The sequence below is a fragment of the Dermacentor variabilis genome, chromosome 2 (genome assembly GCF_050947875.1).
Source record: "Dermacentor variabilis isolate Ectoservices chromosome 2, ASM5094787v1, whole genome shotgun sequence".
Lineage (NCBI taxonomy): Eukaryota > Metazoa > Arthropoda > Arachnida > Ixodida > Ixodidae > Dermacentor > Dermacentor variabilis.
Genome location: NC_134569.1, coordinates 96560264 through 96581036, shown reverse-complemented (window position 1 = coordinate 96581036; position 20773 = coordinate 96560264). Strand labels below are relative to the sequence as shown.

Below are 20773 nucleotides of genomic sequence, written 5' to 3'. Positions count from 1 at the left end.
TGAAACTTGTGTTACACACTGTCGAACAGTAGGTGCGCAGGAAAACAGCGCGCATGAAGCTACCAGCCATACTGACTAGCCCTTGTGCTTTGCACTCGCCCCAGATTACATCCAAGGTGCGCAGGCTGCGTATGTGCAGCCACAGACTAGAGACGTTCGCTTTCCTCCCCTAGATCACGTGCCTAACTTCGGGTGTGTGTCAAGCCATTATCCTTATTGGCTCACCCTCGCACGCTTTCCCTTGTGTCAACAGCATAAGGCACACAATCGCATTGCACTTGGATTTCATAAGGAACATTGCGGTGACAGCGAAACTTTGCCTGGAGCGTCCATATATTGCTGCTGCACTAAGCAAGAGACTAGCACTACATTTGCATAGAAATAGGTGGGACTGTCACATAAATAAAAGGGAAGGCAAAAGAAGTCGGCACCAAAAATCATCATGCAGTAAGTTTTAGTGTCTTTCATCACCATGCTCAACACACGCTCGCTACACACAGCCATGCTCAGCACGCTACTCACGTATTGCAATGAAGACAACAAATATTTACATTGCAATTAATGACTGTAGTTGCACAAGTATACTGGGAGAAAATGTGCGTGGAGCCATAGGCAAAGCACCCGACAAGTGCCCATCGGTCAAAACCAACCGGGAACCAGGTACACTTGGCCAAGTCCATCGAGTGTAGGGTTGCATGTTACGACTTCTTAAGAGAGGTGGCTCACAGAGATTTTGCACATGAAGGTTGGCTGCATGATGCAATGCTCCCTCTCTTAGTTTGTTCTGTAATTATTTTGGTCGTGTTCTTTGCAGGATTCTGTTCACATATACATACTGAGGACTTTTCCAGGAACATGTCAAGTTATTTTTAGTGCTATAACATAGAAACGTTGACTAGACGAAATTTACAATTAAACAAATTTTGGCTTCAATATATCAAGGTTTATTTACATTCACATTTCGTATTCACCTACACAGCCATGTAGTCATTCGTGCTATTTAATACATACGTTAGAAGAATGACAGACAATGAAAATATATACTATAAGAGGCGCTCAGTAATTAACATTACATACTTTATTTAGACATCTTGTATCTTCCACTTGCACCTCATATGTACAACTCATGCACACATTTTATGTACAACTCATGAATGTTATGTCTTGACTCACAGCTAAGACATCATCACCATCACTTGACTTGGAGCTTGACACCAATGTTCATGGCAGCCAGTTCTGCAACCAGGTATCTGAACACATACGGTATGCTGATTATTTCAATGAAATCCCCAGTCCGACAAGTTGGGCATGTCCACTTGCGAACCACATCACTCTCCACTTTGTCAATGACAGGCGACAGCATGCTCTGGCACTTGGTGCACACGTATGCCTGCAGCAAATGAAACAGAATTTTAATGATTAGCAGCAAGGGATAAAACATGTGCAATGCGTTACAAGATACATGTGAATACTACTGCATGATTATTGAAGCACAATCTTTTAACAGTATGTCCAGTCATTGCTATAATTTGTCACATATAGCTAAATATATATGCTCTCAAAACATTGTACAATCAAGTCTCAATACAGCAATTTTTTTTTTTAATGAGGTGTTTAACATCCTTGGGCACTCTTAGTCAACTACACAAGCCTTATTGCATTCCACCCCCATTACAGTGCAGCTGATGCAGCGAGTAATCGGACCTGCAAATCCGTGCTCAGCAGCAGAACGCCATAATCACTAAGCCACACCTGTTGATCAAATCTAAACCTGGTAACTGCCAGTCTCTAAGACTGATTAATTCAATTTTCTGAACAAGCTGCGGCACTTTCCAACCAAGGCACCCAATATCAACAAATGCGCCTAATTTCTTGTATTATGCACAATGGTAGCAAATATAACAAGGCACAGCATCTTCGACTTTGCCATACCAGAGACTTGTCAGAGCAGTTGAACAGCCTGTCTTGCAGCAAGAATGATGCACCATGAGCCAGCAGAGAGTCTCGCTCCATCTCCCCAAAACGGATGCCTCCGGCCCTCTTGCGTCCTTTGACTGGTTGGTGGGTCAACGTGTCCACAGGACCAGTAGTTCGCACCTGCACAAACGTCAGCCAGTGGTTTGATGCAAGGGAACCCAGTTATCTTGCAAGGCTTTAGTCCTCAGAAAGACCTGCCACAACATAGTTCGCTCTCAAGAATGGTGACCGTCAAATGATAGTGATGGTGCTTGTTGAAGATACTGTAAGGGGCACCATTGTGGAAGGCTCCAGAAGCACATGTAGCTGCCTGCAAAAGTCTTCAGTGCATGAAATGTTGGAAAAGGTTACATGTCTTTGCAACCTCTCTACGGAGCCTAAAGTTTCGGTGAACACTGTGGTGGTCCTCATAGAGTTTCTCACTATATTACCTAGAGGGAAATCTGGCGTTGCTGCGCTGTGGTATGCATGGGAATGCCGGTATATTGTGACTTCGGATTGGCATCGTTCTCAGAGAGCCAGGCAAGCACGGTTCCATCTGTCATAATGATTAATTTTCTACTAAAACAGCATGTAAAAAGCTGTTTTAGCTATGTTTGACCATGAGAACTTGATATTGCATGTACAATTATATGATACAAAAAAGTATCAGCGGGCCGCTAAAGTTGGAGGACAGACGACAAGATTCGCACTCGCTTTGAAACAGTTTGTCGTCTCTTCTTGCTCTTCTTCGCTTGGTCATGCACTGTAGGTGAGTAAAGATGTAATATGCATGAATGGAAACATTCTGTGAAGATTTTACTTTAAGTACGCATTATTTAAGTAGCCATATCCATGTTTCCGACGAAGCCTCTTACAACACCAGCCAACACAAGCCTCGCAGACACATATACCGTCATTCCCATGACAGCACGGTGCCCCTTAAGAAACTCCCACAGACGGTGGCGCCAGATTTCCCTCTAGGTGTTATAGTGAGAAACTCTATGGTGGTCCTATGTGGAAGTATTCATGGCACCTTTCGAAATGAAGGCAGGTGCCCTGGCTGCAAAAAAAATTCTGCTTGTTCTCGGATTCCATGCTTCGAAAACTTTTGTGGTTGGGAGTATGCATCAACTATCTCACTATCTCTCAGGTGCTTAACATGCACCTAAATCTAAGTATACTACATGAGCTCTAGTGAGGACCGCACTGAATGAAATGTGGCCCCTGCTTGAATCGCATCTGCAATCTTATACCTAGCGGCAGAATGCAATAGCTGGAGACGTCACAGATGGAAAACAAGAACTTACTGGCAGACTTGGCAAGGTCTGACGTTCCACCTTGCCGATACTACATGGCCACACGTATACGAACGCTGTAAAATAAGGATGGACAGGAAAGGACAAGCACTAACTTTTATCGAAAGTATCTTGTGGTCCCCTATAAAAACAGGGTGGCAGATGCCAGGGAAAAAGGGCAGCCAAATATGACAAGGTAGATGCTGTGCCCGATTACAACCATAAATGGGTTTGTTTTATTATTGTGATAGTAATTACAGTTAAATCTCGATATAAAGAACTTCAGTATAACAAAATTCTCGATATAACAAAGCATTTAACTTTTCATCACCTCTTGGCCATAGAACACCATGTACCTAGAACCTCAATATAACGAAGTGTGTTTGAATGCGATTTCAATATAACAAAATTTCACTGCCGCCGCCAAGTAATGCTGAGAAAATAAATGGAAACGTCCGCAGATGCAGATTCGCAGAGCGGCTACTTGAAAACGCACCTCTAAAATCGCGCGCCTCACGGCAAGAGCGACCGCCGAAGTGGAGCCGCATCATTTTCTTTATACAGTCTGAGTACGATAAGATCCTATCATGCCCTGCACACTGTGTGGTTTAGGTGAGAGTGAAAGTGTGCGAGAGTGAGACAAGAAAGATGGTGGCGCCACAAGTGCCGCCTTCCCATGCAAGCAAAGGCAAAGATAGGGAGGGGAGTGAGCTCACGGTAACGCGATCAAGCATGCGCTGAGGGGCAGAGTGGGGGTAAGTTGGCGCACGTCTCGCCCATGGCTACACACGGCTGTAAGCGCGGCTGAACGCATACGCAGCTGTGCACCCTGCTTTAGAGGTAATCTGCCACGTGTTTAAAGAATAGACGTGTCGGGAGAGCGTGGCACCTTGTAAGCTGTTTTCCCACGCGTTTAATATTTGAAGTGCAGTAATCTCGAGCTTTGTTGACCCTTGGAGCAAGAGGCAGACGAAGCATTCGCTCACTGATGACAGCGCTTTTCTTGATAGCGTCGTCCCTATATGGGTGACACTATCAGCCACGGGGGCAGAGTGCACATGAAAGCATGGCGAGCTTCGCTAAATTCGTACTGCCGATATGAAGATATCGTCGACGTAAAGGGCATGGAACCGTATTACTCATCGCCGACTCCCAAATTTATCAAAATGAATTGTTTTCTGATTCAAGTTTGCTTTTTGCAATTGCCCGATAATTCGGAAAATTTATTCTGCGTAAGAAAAATAGATCTGCGGCTGTACTTATTTGCATAAAAGGTCGAATTTCAATATAACAAAATTTAGATATAATGAAGCAAATTGCCGATTTTATCAACTTCGTAATTTGAGGTTTAACTGTATATGGACACTCCAGGCACATTTCCGCCATCACCAGTTGAGCAATCTCTCTTGCGACGCAACTTTTACGGTCGAGCAGTAGACAGCTGCCCTCGATGATGCCTTCTACGTCTGCAGGTGTTTTGGTGCTGACGGAAATGACAATGCTGGAGTGAGGCGGGATGCTGACTTGATCTTCGAGCACACTCAAGGCATGGTGACTACGAGAGCTCTCTGGTGGTATTGCTTGATCTTTGCAGAGCATTACTGATTGCGACTTCAGGTCGATGATTGTGCCGTGTAGGTTCAGGAAGTCCATGCCGAGAATGACATCTCATGAACACTGTTGGAGCATAATGAAGGTGGCAAGGTAGGTCCAGTCAGTAAGGGTAATTCCAGCCATGCAGATTTTAGTCGTCATTATTAGGTGTCTTGCAGCGGTACAAATCTGAGGGCCTTCCCATACAGTGTTAACTTTTATCAACTGGGTGGCAATGGGGTCCACTCATGACAGAGTAGTTAGCTCCTGTGTACACTAAGGCAGTGATTGCGTGGTCGTCGAAAAGCACGTCGAGCGGCCTGTTTGTTGACCTGTCATCCCGCAGCAAATGCAGGATGAAAAAAAAAAACAACATTTCTTTTCACTGGAAATTTAACCTGCGTAATGATCACACCCCTGAATTTGCGTCAATTTTTTTGACAAACCAGTGCGATCATTATGCAAGTAAATACAGTATTTTCTGCTTCCACTCTTCATCGCAATGGCGGCGTGTCATTGCTATGTTGTCGAGCTCGGAAGTGTCGTTGTCAGTGGCGGAGCATCTTCAACATTTTGACGTACAGCAACCGCACCTCCATCAGTTGCTGCTTTTAGTTTTCCAAATATGGGCTTGTGGACCGACCCCGGGCTGAGCTAGTGTATGGTCGGCGCTATGGTGACAGGTAGCAGCCTGATGATGGCGGACAGTACAATCGTCGAGGGCTCCACTGAGTGGCGGCAAGGTAGTTGGTGATTTCACGAGGGAGTTCACCTTGCTGTGGGTGCGGAGCAATCCCGACGAACCCATGTAGCCTCATTTCACGCTATGGGCACCGGCGATAGACGTGGCCTGCTTCTCCGCAGTTGTAGCAGAGGGGACGGTGGTTGGGAGCATGCCAGACGTTTGTCTTCCTGGGGAAGCTGCAATGGGCGACAGGCTGGCGTGCTGGTGGACGACGGACTTGCAGCGTTGTGTGGCCATGGTGCGAGCGCAGCAGGAGACCCTGGCAGCGTGCCACAGCGGCGCATGCCATCGCTTGCTCCTTGGGCTGCAGTGATTGTAGTTGCACTTCAAGAACTCCAAGTGATTGCTGAACCTCTTTGACAATATCGGCGATTGAGGCCACTTGAAGCTGAGACCTTGGAAAGGGCAGCTGCAGTTTCCTCGCAAACTATCACTCTGATGATCTCTCGCAGGTAGTAACTGCCAAGTGCTTGAACATCGGTGTAGCTTTCTGTCAGTGTTCGGTGGTTATATTGCCTTGTCCGCATATCGAACATAGTCTCAACGATTGCCGCCTGGGAAACAAATTCAGCAACAGTCCTGGGTGGGTTGCGTATCCATCCAGCGAAGAGCTCTTGCTTGAAACCCCTCAACAGGAAGTGAAATTTTTTCTTGTCTGGCATGGCGGGGTCGGCGTGTCTAACAGGTGAGCCATCTGCTTTGTGAAAATTGCGACATTCTCATCGGGTAGTTGCACTCGGGCTCCTAGCAGAGTTTCAGCCCTTTCGTTGTACTCGTTAAAGTCTGCAGGAAGCCGTTGAGAAACAGGTCCTATGTTGTCAGGGTCGACTTCCGGTTCTCGAACCACGTTCTGGTGGCGTCTTCTAAGGCGAAGTATACATGTCACAGCTTGTTGTTGGAATTCCAGTTGTTGAAAGTAGCAATTCTTTCGTAGGTCTCCAGCCAGGTTTCTGGGTCTTCAGCCGATGATCTACAGAAGGTTGGGGGCAGCAGGATGGGGAATGCTGGGGCAGCCATTGAAGTTGTTGACTTGGCCTTTGATTCCTGTGGTCTTCTCGGGAAGAGGCCCGTACTCCGGTAGCAGTCCTTGCAGCCTACGGCTAACTACCTGGTCCTTGGTGACGGTGTTGTCCCCGAGTGTCAGGCTTGGATCGCGGCGTTGTGGGGGCATTCAGTATATGAATGCACTAGCACCTACACCAGATGGCCCATAGCGGTGACAGGGAGAACACAGCAGCAATACTGTGAATAACTTTTTATTGGGCTAACCTGTGCCCACGAAAGCAAGTTACAATCAAAGCACAGCAAAAGCGTCGAACACGGTGATCGTCGAAAATATGACCAGCGGGTCAAGTGTGTTGGCTTTTACACATCACTCGCCAAAGGATCTAGTGTAATCGCCGGTGCCTGCGTGGTTTCCAAAAACTACTAGACAATTCATGTTGTGCACGCAATGTGATAATACGAGGTTCTGCAAGGACATACAAGTAGATACAATGAACGATAACATCCGCCTAAGTCCCAAATTGTGCAGGTGCATCTTGCCCTCAGCAATAACATTTAACATTTGTTAGCAGCGGTCACCTGAGAAAGACAAACACACATGTCAACATGACTATTAGGCACACCTTAGTGGAGAGCGTCAGATTAATTCTGACCACCTGAGGTTCTTCAATGTGCACCTAAATCTAAGTATGCACGAGCGTTTTTGTATTTCTCCTCCATTGAAATGCGGCCAATGCGGCTGGGGTCGAATCAGTGACAGCGAGCTTAGCAGTGCAATGCCGTAGCCATTGGGTTACCTCCTAATGCTCCTCTTAATGCTACCATTCATAACACTAACACCAGAAAAATAAATACAGATAGTAATTGGAGAGAGCCGTGCTGCACGAGCACGCAGTCAGAGCATGAGCAAACACATGAAGTTATAGTCCCCGGTTTACGTCACCAGAGCACAGCCATCATGCACAAGGCTAATATAACAGGTCACAAGACCTAGTCAGGCAACTGTACAGACAAACAGACAATGTGTAATAGCAGAGAAATATGTCAAGTCAGTGAAGACATGAGGTGCCCAAGAAGAATGTGGTGTTCACATACTGTCTGTACATCCTTTAACTTCTCACTTGTGCCTCTTCCAAGTCTGGCTGGGATGGAGCCCACCACCACATAAGTTCATCAGAATACTTGCTGGAATGAACTTTTCATGTGCATAGACCTATTTGTTCCATGTTTGGATAAACATGTATCCTTTAAAAGACTAAAGGGACTTCAGAATACAAAAAGAAACAGTAGATGGCCACAAAAAAAAAAAAAAAAGCACCTGGTACTTGTCAGCCACCATGTGCCTCAGCCTCTGGTAGTAGACAACTCCGAAAAAGATGTCTGCTTCCAATTCACGGCCGTCCACACCCGAGTACATGCGCTCCGTCCCATAGTAGTTGTAGCCAGCTGTAAAGGACATAAAAAATGCACAGCTTTCGTGAAAATATGTCCACACATACTGTATACATGTTCAGACCACTCATGAAACAAGTACAGTAAGCTTTTATTTAAATGAAGTCATAAAAGAAGGCAAAATTTTAAAGCAGCCAGAGTTCCTCAAGATGAGCAGAACTTCACAGTGCTGATTTATAAAAATAAATGTACAATAATTTAGAAGCCATGTGCACATAAAAGCATGATGTATGATGAGACATAGCATATATTGATACATTTTAATGACTTTCCAACATTGGTCTTGGGCATAAAACTTAGGCTGTGCATGATTCCAGAGTGTTCAGACAGCTCATGGCCAACCACACTAATGCTTGTGGTGCACATACATGATGATCATTGATTTTAATGGGGCAGCAGTATTAGCAGACAAAATGTGGTTCACTGTAAATGTTGATAAAACTATAAGAGTGCTGCCTTCACTACCCTCCCCAAAAGGAGCATCAAAAATCAGCGTTTTTGGCAAATGGCACCTCTTCAATATCCGTGTCATTCAGATAAGCTCCCTCCTACTGTATTTCTCTTTCTGCTCCCCCGATTTCCATACCGATGTCCTGTAGTTTCATTCAGCTTTGATCGCAGTTTCGGCAAGAAAAAGAATACAGATTATTGGCAGTGGTGGAAAATGTCTTTATTTATTTGTACCTCCCCACCCCTTCAATTTTTTTGTTGTACACGTTTTCAATGTGCTAGGTGCTGAAGCTTACCCAATGCAAGGAACACCCATAAGCAGCAGCCTTTATTTTGGTCAGCCAATCTTTCAATATATCCAGATCTCACCAGGAAATACATACGAGATAGGCCTGTTACAAACACATGATGCTGATGGTGGCTACCTCTGTGTTGTGAAAATCTTCCATCTTAGCCAGTAGTTCGAGATTGAAAGTTAAAGTTAATGAAAGTCTACTGTACTTTATAAATTCACAGAAGTTTAGAATAGCATACATAAATACAGAGCTACTTTCATTATACGTACTACCTGGTACTCCTTATAAGCATATATCTGCTAAACACTGATTTTGGTGAAGAACATCTTTTATATCTGTGTTCTATCTGTTATATCTGCATTGCAGTATCGAGGTATGAGTGTGCTCAAGTGTGTTAGCAGGTATGAGGCAGTGGTTATGCATCAGACTTATTAGTTTTGAATAGCAGAATGGAGTGTCCACACTTTTCGGAATTGATGGCACTGTCATCAGTGCCCAGTTGTATAAAATTATGAAGGTAATCCCCTATGGCGTGTGTAGCATAATAGAGGACTGTCGAACAACCCAACCAGAACTTAAAATACTTCTTCAACTTCCCAGAAAGACCGACAATCGTATCTTTTATGCCTTTTGCTACAAACACTACAACTTATAGCAAAGGGTTGTTATGGTTGCCTAAAATGAAGTGAAGTGAAAAGGCAAACAGGGTAATCTATCTAAAATATATACAGCAACTAAGGCTCAAGTATTATAGACCTAAATATACTGTAATAATAACTGACTAGGTTTAACATCCTAAAGCTACTGTAAGCCAAGAAAGACTTCATAGGTGATGGCTCTGGATATTTTGACTACTTGAGTTCTTTACATGTGCACCAAAACATCAGTACATAGACAATGTTGCACAAGCTTTAGAAATTTACATTACGCTCTCTACCAACACCATAACGAAAATGACAACACCACCACCAATACTAATAATATTAATAATAAAGTTAAAAAATATTGTATATGTGAATTCTATTGCTGCATGAACAGCACTGTCTAAGTTAAAAAAGAAATAAAAACAAGGTGAAGTGCAAACACACCTTGTGTGTTATTCAAATCAGTGACAGGGCATTAAATGCAACAAGTTTCTGAACATACATGAGGCATAATTCTGATGCTAAAAAACTTATGCAAGTTCAGTTGGAAACATGGCACAGCAAGTGTTCAAGTTTATGCAAATAATTACTATTTCAGTCTTATATGAAAGCATCGCACCTTTTTGAAGAAGTTCTCCAAAGTACTCTGACGCTGGCTGATCTTCAGAGAATTTGAAAGGTGTTGCGTCATGCACAACACCGTGAAGCATGGAGGACTTCCCAGCCATACTTTCGATCATCATGCCTAAAAAAATATGGAAAAAAAAGATTATAAAGCAGGCACAACTAGATGAGAGACAACGAGCTATATTTCTCCATATTCCCCCTCACTAGTAAGACCTATCCAATGGAGGGTAGGGGGTGCATTACTTCTCAGGACTGTTGCATGTGAGTGAGTATAAAGACATGCACTGCGGCTTCTGCAGTGCTTTTGAGGGGGTGGGAACATCAGATGGAAGGGACGGGGGGAATCGTGTGCAGAACAGTCCAGAAGACATTATGGCGATGCCTAGGGAGCTCTCATTGAAAACGTACTTAAACTGTAGGGAAAAAAAAACTAGACAATGGATGCAATGGAATGGGACTTGAATGGTGAAGTGCAAACTATCAGTTCATATCTATTGAAATGAGCCATAAAAAAAGGATAAACAGTGTATAAGCACAGTGCGAAACCCTGCCAAGTTTGCAGGTGTAGCCACTGTGCACAGATATCAATAGGACATTACATGCGGTATCCTGTGCAAGGCTTTATGTCCCAAGCGCTCTGGCTTTCACGCCCTGGAATGCCTAAGCACCAGTACTCAAAGAATCTAACACATGCATTTGTTTTTGAGAGGTGTTAGGAGCTCTTACATTTACCTTTCCGAAATCAAGAGTATTAGCTTTTGAGAAGGTGCACAAACCATGACAAAAATTCATTCCGGACTGACACTTTAGTATACCAGCAGAGTTTTATTGTATACAGTCACAACAAGGTTCTGCTATACTGCACTATGAGGTTTTGGAGCAGGACATTCAGTTCTAAAGATGCTACTCACCAATGGTCATTCGAGAGGGAAAGCCATGGGGGTTGAAGATGATATCAGGGGTCATGCCACTTTCAGTGAATGGCAGGTTTTCCACAGGCCACATCTGGCTGCACACACCTTTCTGACCATGACGACTGGCAAATTTGTCACCAATCATTGGGTTCCTCTGCACAAAGTACAGCAGAAGCAAAGACAGCATACTCAAGAGTTAATCAACAGTGCATTACTCAAGAAGATCATGAAGTGAAACAGAGCTAACCAAACAATAAGTACAGCCAGGCCATTGAACTGGTAAGCAGAATGCCATAACCACTGGGCTACACTGTGTAGGGATACCTGGCATGTAGCAACACCTGTTGTTGTAGTAAGTATTGGTTTCCTGGAATACTAACAGATGGCACTTTACTAACAATTACATTACAACAAGAGTGAATGCTGAGTGAAGAGGGGAGATCAGTGGCTGTAGAACAAAGGTGAAGCACAGGAAGCAGCTGCGGCGGTTTGCTGGGGAAAGGCTCGGCAGTTGATTGGTAGGTGCCCTGGCAGAGTGGTGAGGCGTTTTATATTTTCAAGCTGTATGTTACTCTGATTCCTAATGAATTAGCTGACCTTGTTGTCGAAATAAATCCAAGGTTGCCTTGTCTCCAGGACCCACGCACCTATAAATCTGAATTGCTGCAACTGGCAGGGACACCCGCCGTGGTTGCTCAGTGGCTATGGTGTTGGGCTGCTGAGCATGAGGTCGCGGGATCGAATCCCGGCCACGGCGGCCGCATTTCAATGGGGGCGGAATGCGAAAACACCCGTGTACTTAGATTTAGGTGCACGTTAAAGAACCCCAGGTGGTCGAAATTTCCGGAGTCCTCCACTACGGCGTGCCTCATAATCAGAAAGTGGATTTGGCACGTAAAAACACCACAATTTTTAACTGGCAGGGACCAACTGTTAGATGGCTCAAAGTTAGCTTTGCTGAATGTATATTAAGAATGCATATAGCGGTAGTATATACTATATTCTGACAGAAGCTCACATGCACACAGGTCACAGGTCATGGCACTTCGTAGCAGCAGAACCTGTGGGCCGATTAAAAGCACCATTTTGTTTGTTAACATTCCATTAGCAGCGAAGAGCACAGACTGGATGGCCAAAAGTTCATTAGCACTAATGCATAACAACATCTATGAATGAATCTGGCATATTCCTCTGCTATGATGGCCAGTTAAAGATAAGCTGTCATAGCATCAACACAATATGCAGAACTAACTTTAACTTACTTCCTTTCGATAGGTAAACAGCCTAAAACTCAAAGGCAAGAGCCCTGACATAAGTAGCCTACTCACACCCCTAAGATTCAGCAATGGAATTATTGATTCTTGGAGGCGAAAGCAAGCCAGAACATAAGCATTTTATGCAACAGGCCTGCCTTTTTGACATACAATGTTCAGCCACCATAACCTAAACAGCTCCACTTTCTGGACACCTTCTCATATCTAGGTCAAGGATCTAAACAGCCACACTGCCTTTGTTTCCACACCCCAACAGTTCTTAACTGGGCTGGCTTAATGCAAGTATGCCATCCACCATTTTAGTGCCCACAAACAATGCCAATGGTCATGCATTCCTCCATGCTACACAATAACATAAAATGAAATAAATAAAAAACAAACTCCATTTGGTGCCCACAAATAATGCCAATGGTCATGCATTCCGCTATCCTACACAGTAGATAAAATGAAGTAGATTAAAAAAAAAGAACACGCACAACTCAGCTAATATGCCAAACCTCTCTCAAAGCAGCATATTTTACCTGTATCCAGTAGGTGATGCAGATGGCCTGCAGAAGGTCTGTGCCAGTGTCATTCCCCAAAAGCTTTACATCATGAATGTAGCCAGCTTCCATGTTCTTGTACTTATGCACTTTTGTCTCGCCGGTCACAATGTTGATGAAGCTGAAATGAAACAATGAGTGTTCTAAATGAATGTCCCACCACTCTTAGCCACCTCGAGCTCCATGTACCCTCAATAAAGTGAAAGTACATTCTGCTGCCACAGCATAAGAAAAGATACTACAGATTCTTTTAACCATGCACCTAAAGTAACTACAAAATATTAGTAACACACACACTTTGCATATCATAATGCCTTTTGCACACCAGTATTTTGCCCTGCAGCCCTAAACGAATTTCTTCAAAAGTGCTGAAAGGCACAACTATGGAAAGGGTAGACAAATGTACCAATTTGTGCACAGGTGGCATCGTGGAGTGGGTAAGTAATCCTTGAGGTGTCTTGGATACTTCAGAGGGATGACTGCCTGAAATACATATTGCTGTCCACCGACAATGCTGACAACTACCACTGCCACAATATGGGTAAAAAATCTTCACTTTAAAAATAAGGCTAACGTATGACCAACCGGTTTACTCACTACTACTTACACAGCTGCCTTAATGTTGTTCTAATTGACTATCATACTGGCACCGTGGAGGACAGCACTGCTTTTTCTGCCGAGAGATGGCTCTCAATGGCATGCGCTATTATATCATCAGCCAGAGCAAGGGAACCATGAAACTACAGCAAGGCCATTTGTTTGTGAGACTGCACCATATTGAAGTTGGGGGTGCGATTATTAACAGGGGGAAAAAAATCCTAATTTTGTAGAGCAATGTTGTGAGAGTATTTATTATGGGAGTGAGTTCATTATGCAAGTAAGTACGATATTCTATCATGTTCATTTTTTTTTTCAGGTTTCATACATTTTTACACAATTCACTTTTGAATGACACTACTCCTTTGGGTGATAGGAAAAAAAAGCAACTGTTCCTACCAGCACCAAAAGCAAATCACAAAAGCAGGTCATTCCACACACATCACAGCCTTCATTGTAAAGTTGTGCGAACACATAATCGCCATGGCATTGCTTTGCATACATTTCGCAAGATGAATACGACAAGTTTGGTCATTTGAAAAATTCGAAGGGCCAACCTCAAACATTGGTAACACAGAAGCAAGATGCTTGGTTTGTAATCAGTGAGTGAGCTGTTCAAAAGTACAGATCACTAGCATCAATTTTTCTTTATTTAGTAAGAATTTCAGTCTAAAGGGCATCAGGGCATGGCAACACAATACTGAAGTGATAATCCCAATAAATTTTGTGACACTTATAGAATGCACTTCTATCTGTTCTGCTCAACTAGACCATTTCTAGACAGGCAGCAGTTACAACTAAGATTCCGACTACAACCTATGGTCAGTGGTGCATGTGCTCACCTGCAAACTGGCTGGTTGTGTTCCACTCTAGTGCCTATGTAAGGTAAACCGTCAAGGTCAATGCGGTCTTCAAGGTGCCGGTCAGTCATCTTGCGCCCAAAGACAAGCGACACCTGTCTGCCTGCATCACCGGCTAGTACACGCAAATTTACTACCTCGCTTTTGTAGATGGAACCATGCTTGAAGCCCCGCTCCACTGATGATTTGTTTAGCACCATGGCATCTTCCATGTCATAGCCCTGTGGAGAGCAGGATAGAATGGATCTGTCACTGAAACCTGGAACTAGACTTGCAAAGCAGCAGAAACCTCTGTGACCTCCGATTTGGTTCCAAAAACCTTACTCACAAATGATCAGACGACCAACAAGGATCAGGACAAATAAAAGGGGGACACATACTATCAGCACAAATTGAAATTCATACAGGAAATAGATTATCTGAATGCCTGTTACATATATTTACACGTAAGTGCAGTGCATAATCGCTGTGTAGCCAGCTTCTAAACACAGAGTACTAGACCCAAGTGTATGTTTTGAAGTCTCAATTAAGTCGATGTTATAAATGCAGGTGAACCTGGAAACAGAACACATTGCAGTAGTTTTGGAATTGCTTATGTTTGAATTTATGCTGATAGCGCACTTTACGAAATACAAGAAACTATGCTGCAGGGAGTGGGTTCTACGTCTCACGTATCTGACAATCGTTAGTCGAGGCACACAGCTTATCACACTACATGAAGTGCAGGGGACACCAATGTAGAGCTTGCTGACTCACAGACATGAGTAGAGAAGGCTCCACAGTCAGAGGTAGGTCAACAGAAACCGGTTTGCTGACACAAAAAGTACAATGTTACCATAAAAGTTGCGGCTTGGAGACTACAGCTCTCAAAACGCCATTACACAACTTAGAGTTCTATCTGCAGGCTCATCAATCATACAATTTTCTCTTACCATAGGTGTTGACTGTGTACGCTCTGCCCATTTTCATTCCTTCATCCATATTATTTCTTGTTTACCATTTTATTGTACAAATACATATGAACTTGGCTAGTTTCAATTCTACTGTTTGCTGAACTACACAAACAATGATCATAGGCACATGGCTGCTGGCCAGAACTTTCAAGATGTGGTTCACCAAGCAAGTAAAGTCATTGGATCAAGGATCTGTAGCATGACTGTGGAGAACCTACTCTCTAGCAAAGATGCACTTGGCATTCACACAGCTCTGTGCTGAGGAAGAAGCCAATAAGGTAACAGGCAAGTACAGCAGGAAAAGCAAGCACGGTTTGCCTCAATACCATTCACTCAGAATGCAAGCCCAAAGCAGGGAAGTTCGGTTTGCACAGAAGATTACCAGCAGTGCACCCAAAGTGTTTGCACAATATAGCTACTACTGGCATTTGAGCTGAGTGAGAAACATTCAGCATATCCAGAAATGTTGCAAGTTGTTGACAGTTGTTGAAAGTTGCAAGAAGGCAATAAATGAGGCCAGCTGGTCCATGTTACTTCTTGGCACAGGTATAGACATATTGCCTTACACAAGGAGGCACAGTTACCGACAAAATACACGGGCACCAAATTTCATAGTTGCTTCATTCACAGTCAAAATTCCTAATGCTTTACAGTGCACTACAGTGCATCATTGAACATTCCAGACTCTGCCAGCATAACATACTAATCTGACCACCAAGGCATCCTGAGCAAGTGATGTTTTTGTTTAACCTCTTAGGTGTTTTGGAAGAGCTCAGTTCGTCAACGCAATCCTGGTCAATGGCAATAATCCTGTTTCCAAAGCAACTTGGACAAACTCAGCATGTCCACATGGGTTTTCTTCTACTACATATATGGCTGCAGTGGCAGCATTTGAAATTTGCGGTTATTTTGCACTTATTTTTTTGTTTTACCAAGGAGATGACAGCAGTGCCTCAATGACTGCATCGATTCACTCTTCATGTTCTGAAACATAGATGGCAGCCATTTCGTCAGTGCTGGAGGGGGCGTTTATTGTGGTATTTGTTTCCACTCATAGATGGCAGCACTTTGTCAGCGTTCAAAGACAATGTATTTGGAAGCATACGCTTTTTGTGTCTTTTGGGAGGCTTGGAACGATGGTGTCTGCCACTGATAGCTTGCATGTGAGTCACACATGCAAAAGAAAGCTGTTGCTCAACTCTAACAGTGAAAGCGATGCACTGGAAAGATAAAATGCACGAAGAAAGACGCAGCAACAGGACAGTGGCATTTGGAGGAAACTAGGATCTGGTGCAAGCTCTGTGGCAAAGCTCTCTGCAACATTCCATGCTTTACGAGGTTCCACAGAATTCGTGACATGATTTAGAAGTGCATGGATGCACAAAAAGCTTTCTTCGGTGAACAAGTTTGCCCCACAGAATATTGTGTTTACACGATTCTGCTTTGCCCCTGATTATAACACACAGTTATATTACCGCCCAAATATTTTAAAAAATAATAACTTGGTGATGGTTCTACCATGCACATCTAATGAAACCTGAGCCGACGCGTACTGTGTTGAAACGATATCATGGAACATACAAAGGCACACAGACATGCACACAGCTGAATCTTAGCGGCTAGACATTATCAGAATCTAACAACACCTCCTTTCCACTGTCACAGACATGTGTCTCGGGAACATGTAACACACGTGACGCTGCTTGGTTACCCTGTTCTGCCAGAAGGATCACCTTATGCTTGAAGGATCCCTTGTAATGAAAACATCATTTTTTTTAACCTGCCACTGGTTTACCTCGACAAAGGCAGTTGAGCAGAAGCACTATGACAGGCACACAGCAAATCATGTCATTGGCCGCTAACCGTGGCTGCTAACCAAGGCATAAAAACAATGTCCATTCAATGGCAGTGTGGCTAGCTACCTTGCATTTAGCTTCTTTTTTTTTTTTTTTAGTAAGAATCGGTTCTGTTTTTGATTTTGACTAGAATTAGTTCCGAATGTAATGTACATAAAAATATGAACACACTTTTTATTCAAAAAAGGCGCACATTAGAATTGTGCAAATATGGCAGTTGATTTTGAATTGGGGCAAAATAAAGTGTTATTCCTCATTTCTACATGCACCCTCTATGGCAATGACAAATACATATATGTTGCATATAGAAGAGTTCAAATGACACTTTTATGCTCAAACATGATGCAATTTGATTGAAAATATTTATGAGGGTTTTTGATAGAGTGGAGTTTGAAAATGTCATAAAAAATCAAAATAACGTCACTTCTGGTCAATATACTAATATACCTAAGAGGTTAAACATGTTATCAGAACCTTCCTGAAAATGAATGTAGTCAAATAACAGTACTGTTCTAGCCTAGTCAGTCCAGTGGTTCCTTATTGCACCTAAACTGCTGAACACACTATGTCAAGCTACCAAAGTTGTCAAGCTTGCATCTGCATGTTTGCCCGGTGCCTCCCACGCATTTAGCATTTGTATCTTTATGTTTTGAAGAAGTTCCAGTCAAATTCATTGCCTGCTGTTAACAAATTTTCGTTGCTCAGACTTATCAGGAAACTTCAAATGGCACCAATACCACCCTCAGTGTCTGTGTAGATGGCAGCGGTGGCAATGAAGTTAGGCAAGTAGCCATTAATGACAGCTGCAATGGAATTGCAGACAATCAACTAATTGAGCGAAGTCAACCTCAGTTCAAGTTGCCAGGGGATACAGACTTGGCGCGTGCATTGATCATACCTTTGTCTGACGTAGTAGTTCTGCGGAAACCCACAAGGTGGAGAGAAGTAATGAATAAAGGGAAAATCAGACATCCAACCATTCGTAGCAATTGCTACAAAGGAAACCCATACGGGTTCCTCGAAAGAAAAGCCTCATGGTTGAAGAAAAATTCATCCTGGTCTGGGACTCGAACCCGGGACCACCGCCTTTCTGGGGCAGCCGCTCTACCATCTGAGCTAACCAGGCGGCTAGCAGATGGCAGGGCGAAGTCGAATTTGTCGACAACACGAAGCAATGGGAAGTGTTTGATGTAGTAGTTCTGCGGAAACCCGCAAGGTGGAGAGAAGTAATGAAAAAAGGGAAAATCAGACATCCACCCGTTCGTAGCAATTGCTACAAAAGAAACCCATATGGGTTCTTCGAAAGAAAAGCCTTATGGTTGAAGAAAAATTCGTCCTGGTCCGGGACTCGAACCCGGGACCACCGCCTTTCCGAGGCAGCCGCTCTACGATCTGAGCTAACCAGGCGGCTAGCAGATGGCAGGGCAAAGTCGAATTTGTCGACAACACGAAGCAATGGGAAGTGTTTGACGTAGTAGTTCTGCGGAAACCCGCAAGGTGGAGAGAAGTAATGAATAAAGCGAAAATCAGACATCCATCCGTTCGTAGCAATTGCTACAAAGGAAACCCATACGGGTTCCTCGAAAGATAAGCCTCATGGCCCTGCCATCTGCTAGCCGCCTGGTTAGCTCAGATGGTAGAGCGGCTGCCCCGGAAAGGCGGTGGTCCCGGGTTCGAGTCTCGGACCAGGACGAATTTTTCTTCAACCATGAGGCTTTTCTTTCGAGGAACCCGTATGGGTTTCCTTTGTAGCAATTGCTACGAACGGGTGGATGTCTGATTTTCCCTTTATTCATACCTTTGTCTATACACAATGAAAGCAGGACAATGGCTGAAGCGCAGAATGACCTGTTAACATGGAAACGCACATGCATGCAGCAATACGTTGACAAGCTTTTCTGGTCACCTGTGGAATAAAGACATTTCTGGTGAACATATATTTTAAAACTCCACATTTTTCAGAGTTCCAGGCAATCCCCGCCAAGTGTGAATAACCTGCTGGCAACTGTACCGTCACTATGGCAAGGTGAATTTCTATTCAATCGAATAAAACAATACATGAGGCCCTCACCGTGTATGAGATGACTGCCACAATAGCATTGGTGCCTGTAGGAAATTCGTCCATGTTGTAGTGGTCATAGGCAGTAGGCCGAACAACAGGGGTCTGTGGTGTCTGGATGCGATACAGCTTGTTGTCCGAGCGGTAACGAAGTGCTTGGCATGGTGTGCCCATTGTTTGCTTGCCCATCTATGTGAGTGAACAATTATCCAGTTGCTTCTTACGGCATTGCTTCGCACTTAAAGTAAACATCAAGCAATAAAAATAAACAGCCAAAACAAGAAACACTAGCTTGCCCAGGAACATTATCACATGCCTTTAGATAAGGTGGCAGCAAAATGGTCTCATAATGACAGAAAAGCTAATTTTCAATACATGGAACAATGTCACTAAATAACTGCTATTTATAGTCAGCACACACTGTTGTTACCATAGGACGAAGTAATAAGCACAACAAAAGAAGTCATACAAGAATTATTTTCGACACTAAGTAAAGCAAGTATGTTTAGCGGGGCTCCACTGTAAAAAGCACTGAAGTACTTCATGCGGAAATGTGGTGAAGAGTTGTGCGGTCCTACCCAATGACGAAAAAAAGCTTCAAGCAAAAAGCAGTAGCTTCAACAAAAATGCTTACCTGACACTGGTACATGTTACGAGGACTCTGGTTGAAATCTGAGTAAGGAATCATGTTTGCTAGCAGACTTAACATGCTAGTCTGCCTCAACTCCTGATGAGTGGTGATCTGAAGAAATGTAGTAATGTAAAACAGAATCAACACTACAGGCACTGTAGTCTTCACATTACAAAAAATACTTCAAAGAAATTAATAGACATAATAGGATTAATGAAGAAGGATGCTTTTATGACCTCACACTGCTTAATGGCATGCAACATAATATGGGGACAAGGTAAACAAATGGAAGGACGACTTTTGTGTTTACAATGATCTGCTTATGTTTATAGAGTTACACGATATGGCATCTAGAGATGCTTTCACCAAAAATGCATGTCAGGGAATGTTCAAAGCTCGCGAGGGTAGCACACGTTTTTCCAACGTTACAGATCATCTGCCACAAACCTTCCCCAATCTGCCAAAAATTGCCAAATGCAATTAATAGTTAAAATTCAGTCATAATTTCAGACAGATCATGGTGTTGCTAACAGACCACCGCTCTCACTAGAATTGTGAAACTATAAAGTTACAGCTGAACCTCATTATAGTAAAGTCACACTGAACACAAACATACCTTCACTATATCCTATAATTGTTATAAGCCTGCACTGCAAAATAAATGCAAAAAAAAATTAAATTATGGGGTTTTACATGCCAAAACCACTTTCTGATTATGAGGTCTTATCGATCCGTGTCGAACCATAATCAACCATGATCAACTGTACTCCAGCGGCAGCTGTGCACTGTGTTCTCGCCGCTTAGGTGGCTGCATAAGGCGCAGCCGCACGAACCCTACCTGCAAAGCGATCTGCAATGGGGACAGAGTGCGCAGTCTGCTCATAGCTTTGTGTACACTGTGTTCCCGGCGCTTAGTTCACATTGAGGCGAGATGCATGGGCCCTATCATGAAATTGATCTTGCATTACATGATGGATCGACTGACGGACTGGTCGCCTCGTTAAAATTAAATGAAATTATG

At 43.5% G+C, this 20773-nt stretch overlaps 1 protein-coding gene across 1 annotated transcript in view; it reads right to left on the bottom strand.

Moving 5' to 3' along the window:
- Nucleotides 1–1060: 1060 nt before the first annotated feature.
- Polr1B (RNA polymerase I subunit Rpl135) overlaps nucleotides 1061–20773 on the bottom strand; it is a 65423-nt gene continuing 45710 nt past the window's right edge. Inside the window, exons 18-26 of the mRNA XM_075681400.1 lie at nucleotides 19756–19863; nucleotides 19134–19310; nucleotides 14236–14474; nucleotides 12776–12917; nucleotides 10978–11134; nucleotides 10059–10184; nucleotides 7916–8043; nucleotides 1933–2097; nucleotides 1061–1390 (exon numbers count right to left, since the gene is read on the bottom strand). Of these exons, the coding sequence (XP_075537515.1) occupies nucleotides 1193–1390; nucleotides 1933–2097; nucleotides 7916–8043; nucleotides 10059–10184; nucleotides 10978–11134; nucleotides 12776–12917; nucleotides 14236–14474; nucleotides 19134–19310; nucleotides 19756–19863 (1440 nt within the window). The 3' untranslated portion in view covers nucleotides 1061–1192. The remainder of the gene's footprint in view (nucleotides 1391–1932; nucleotides 2098–7915; nucleotides 8044–10058; nucleotides 10185–10977; nucleotides 11135–12775; nucleotides 12918–14235; nucleotides 14475–19133; nucleotides 19311–19755; nucleotides 19864–20773) is intronic.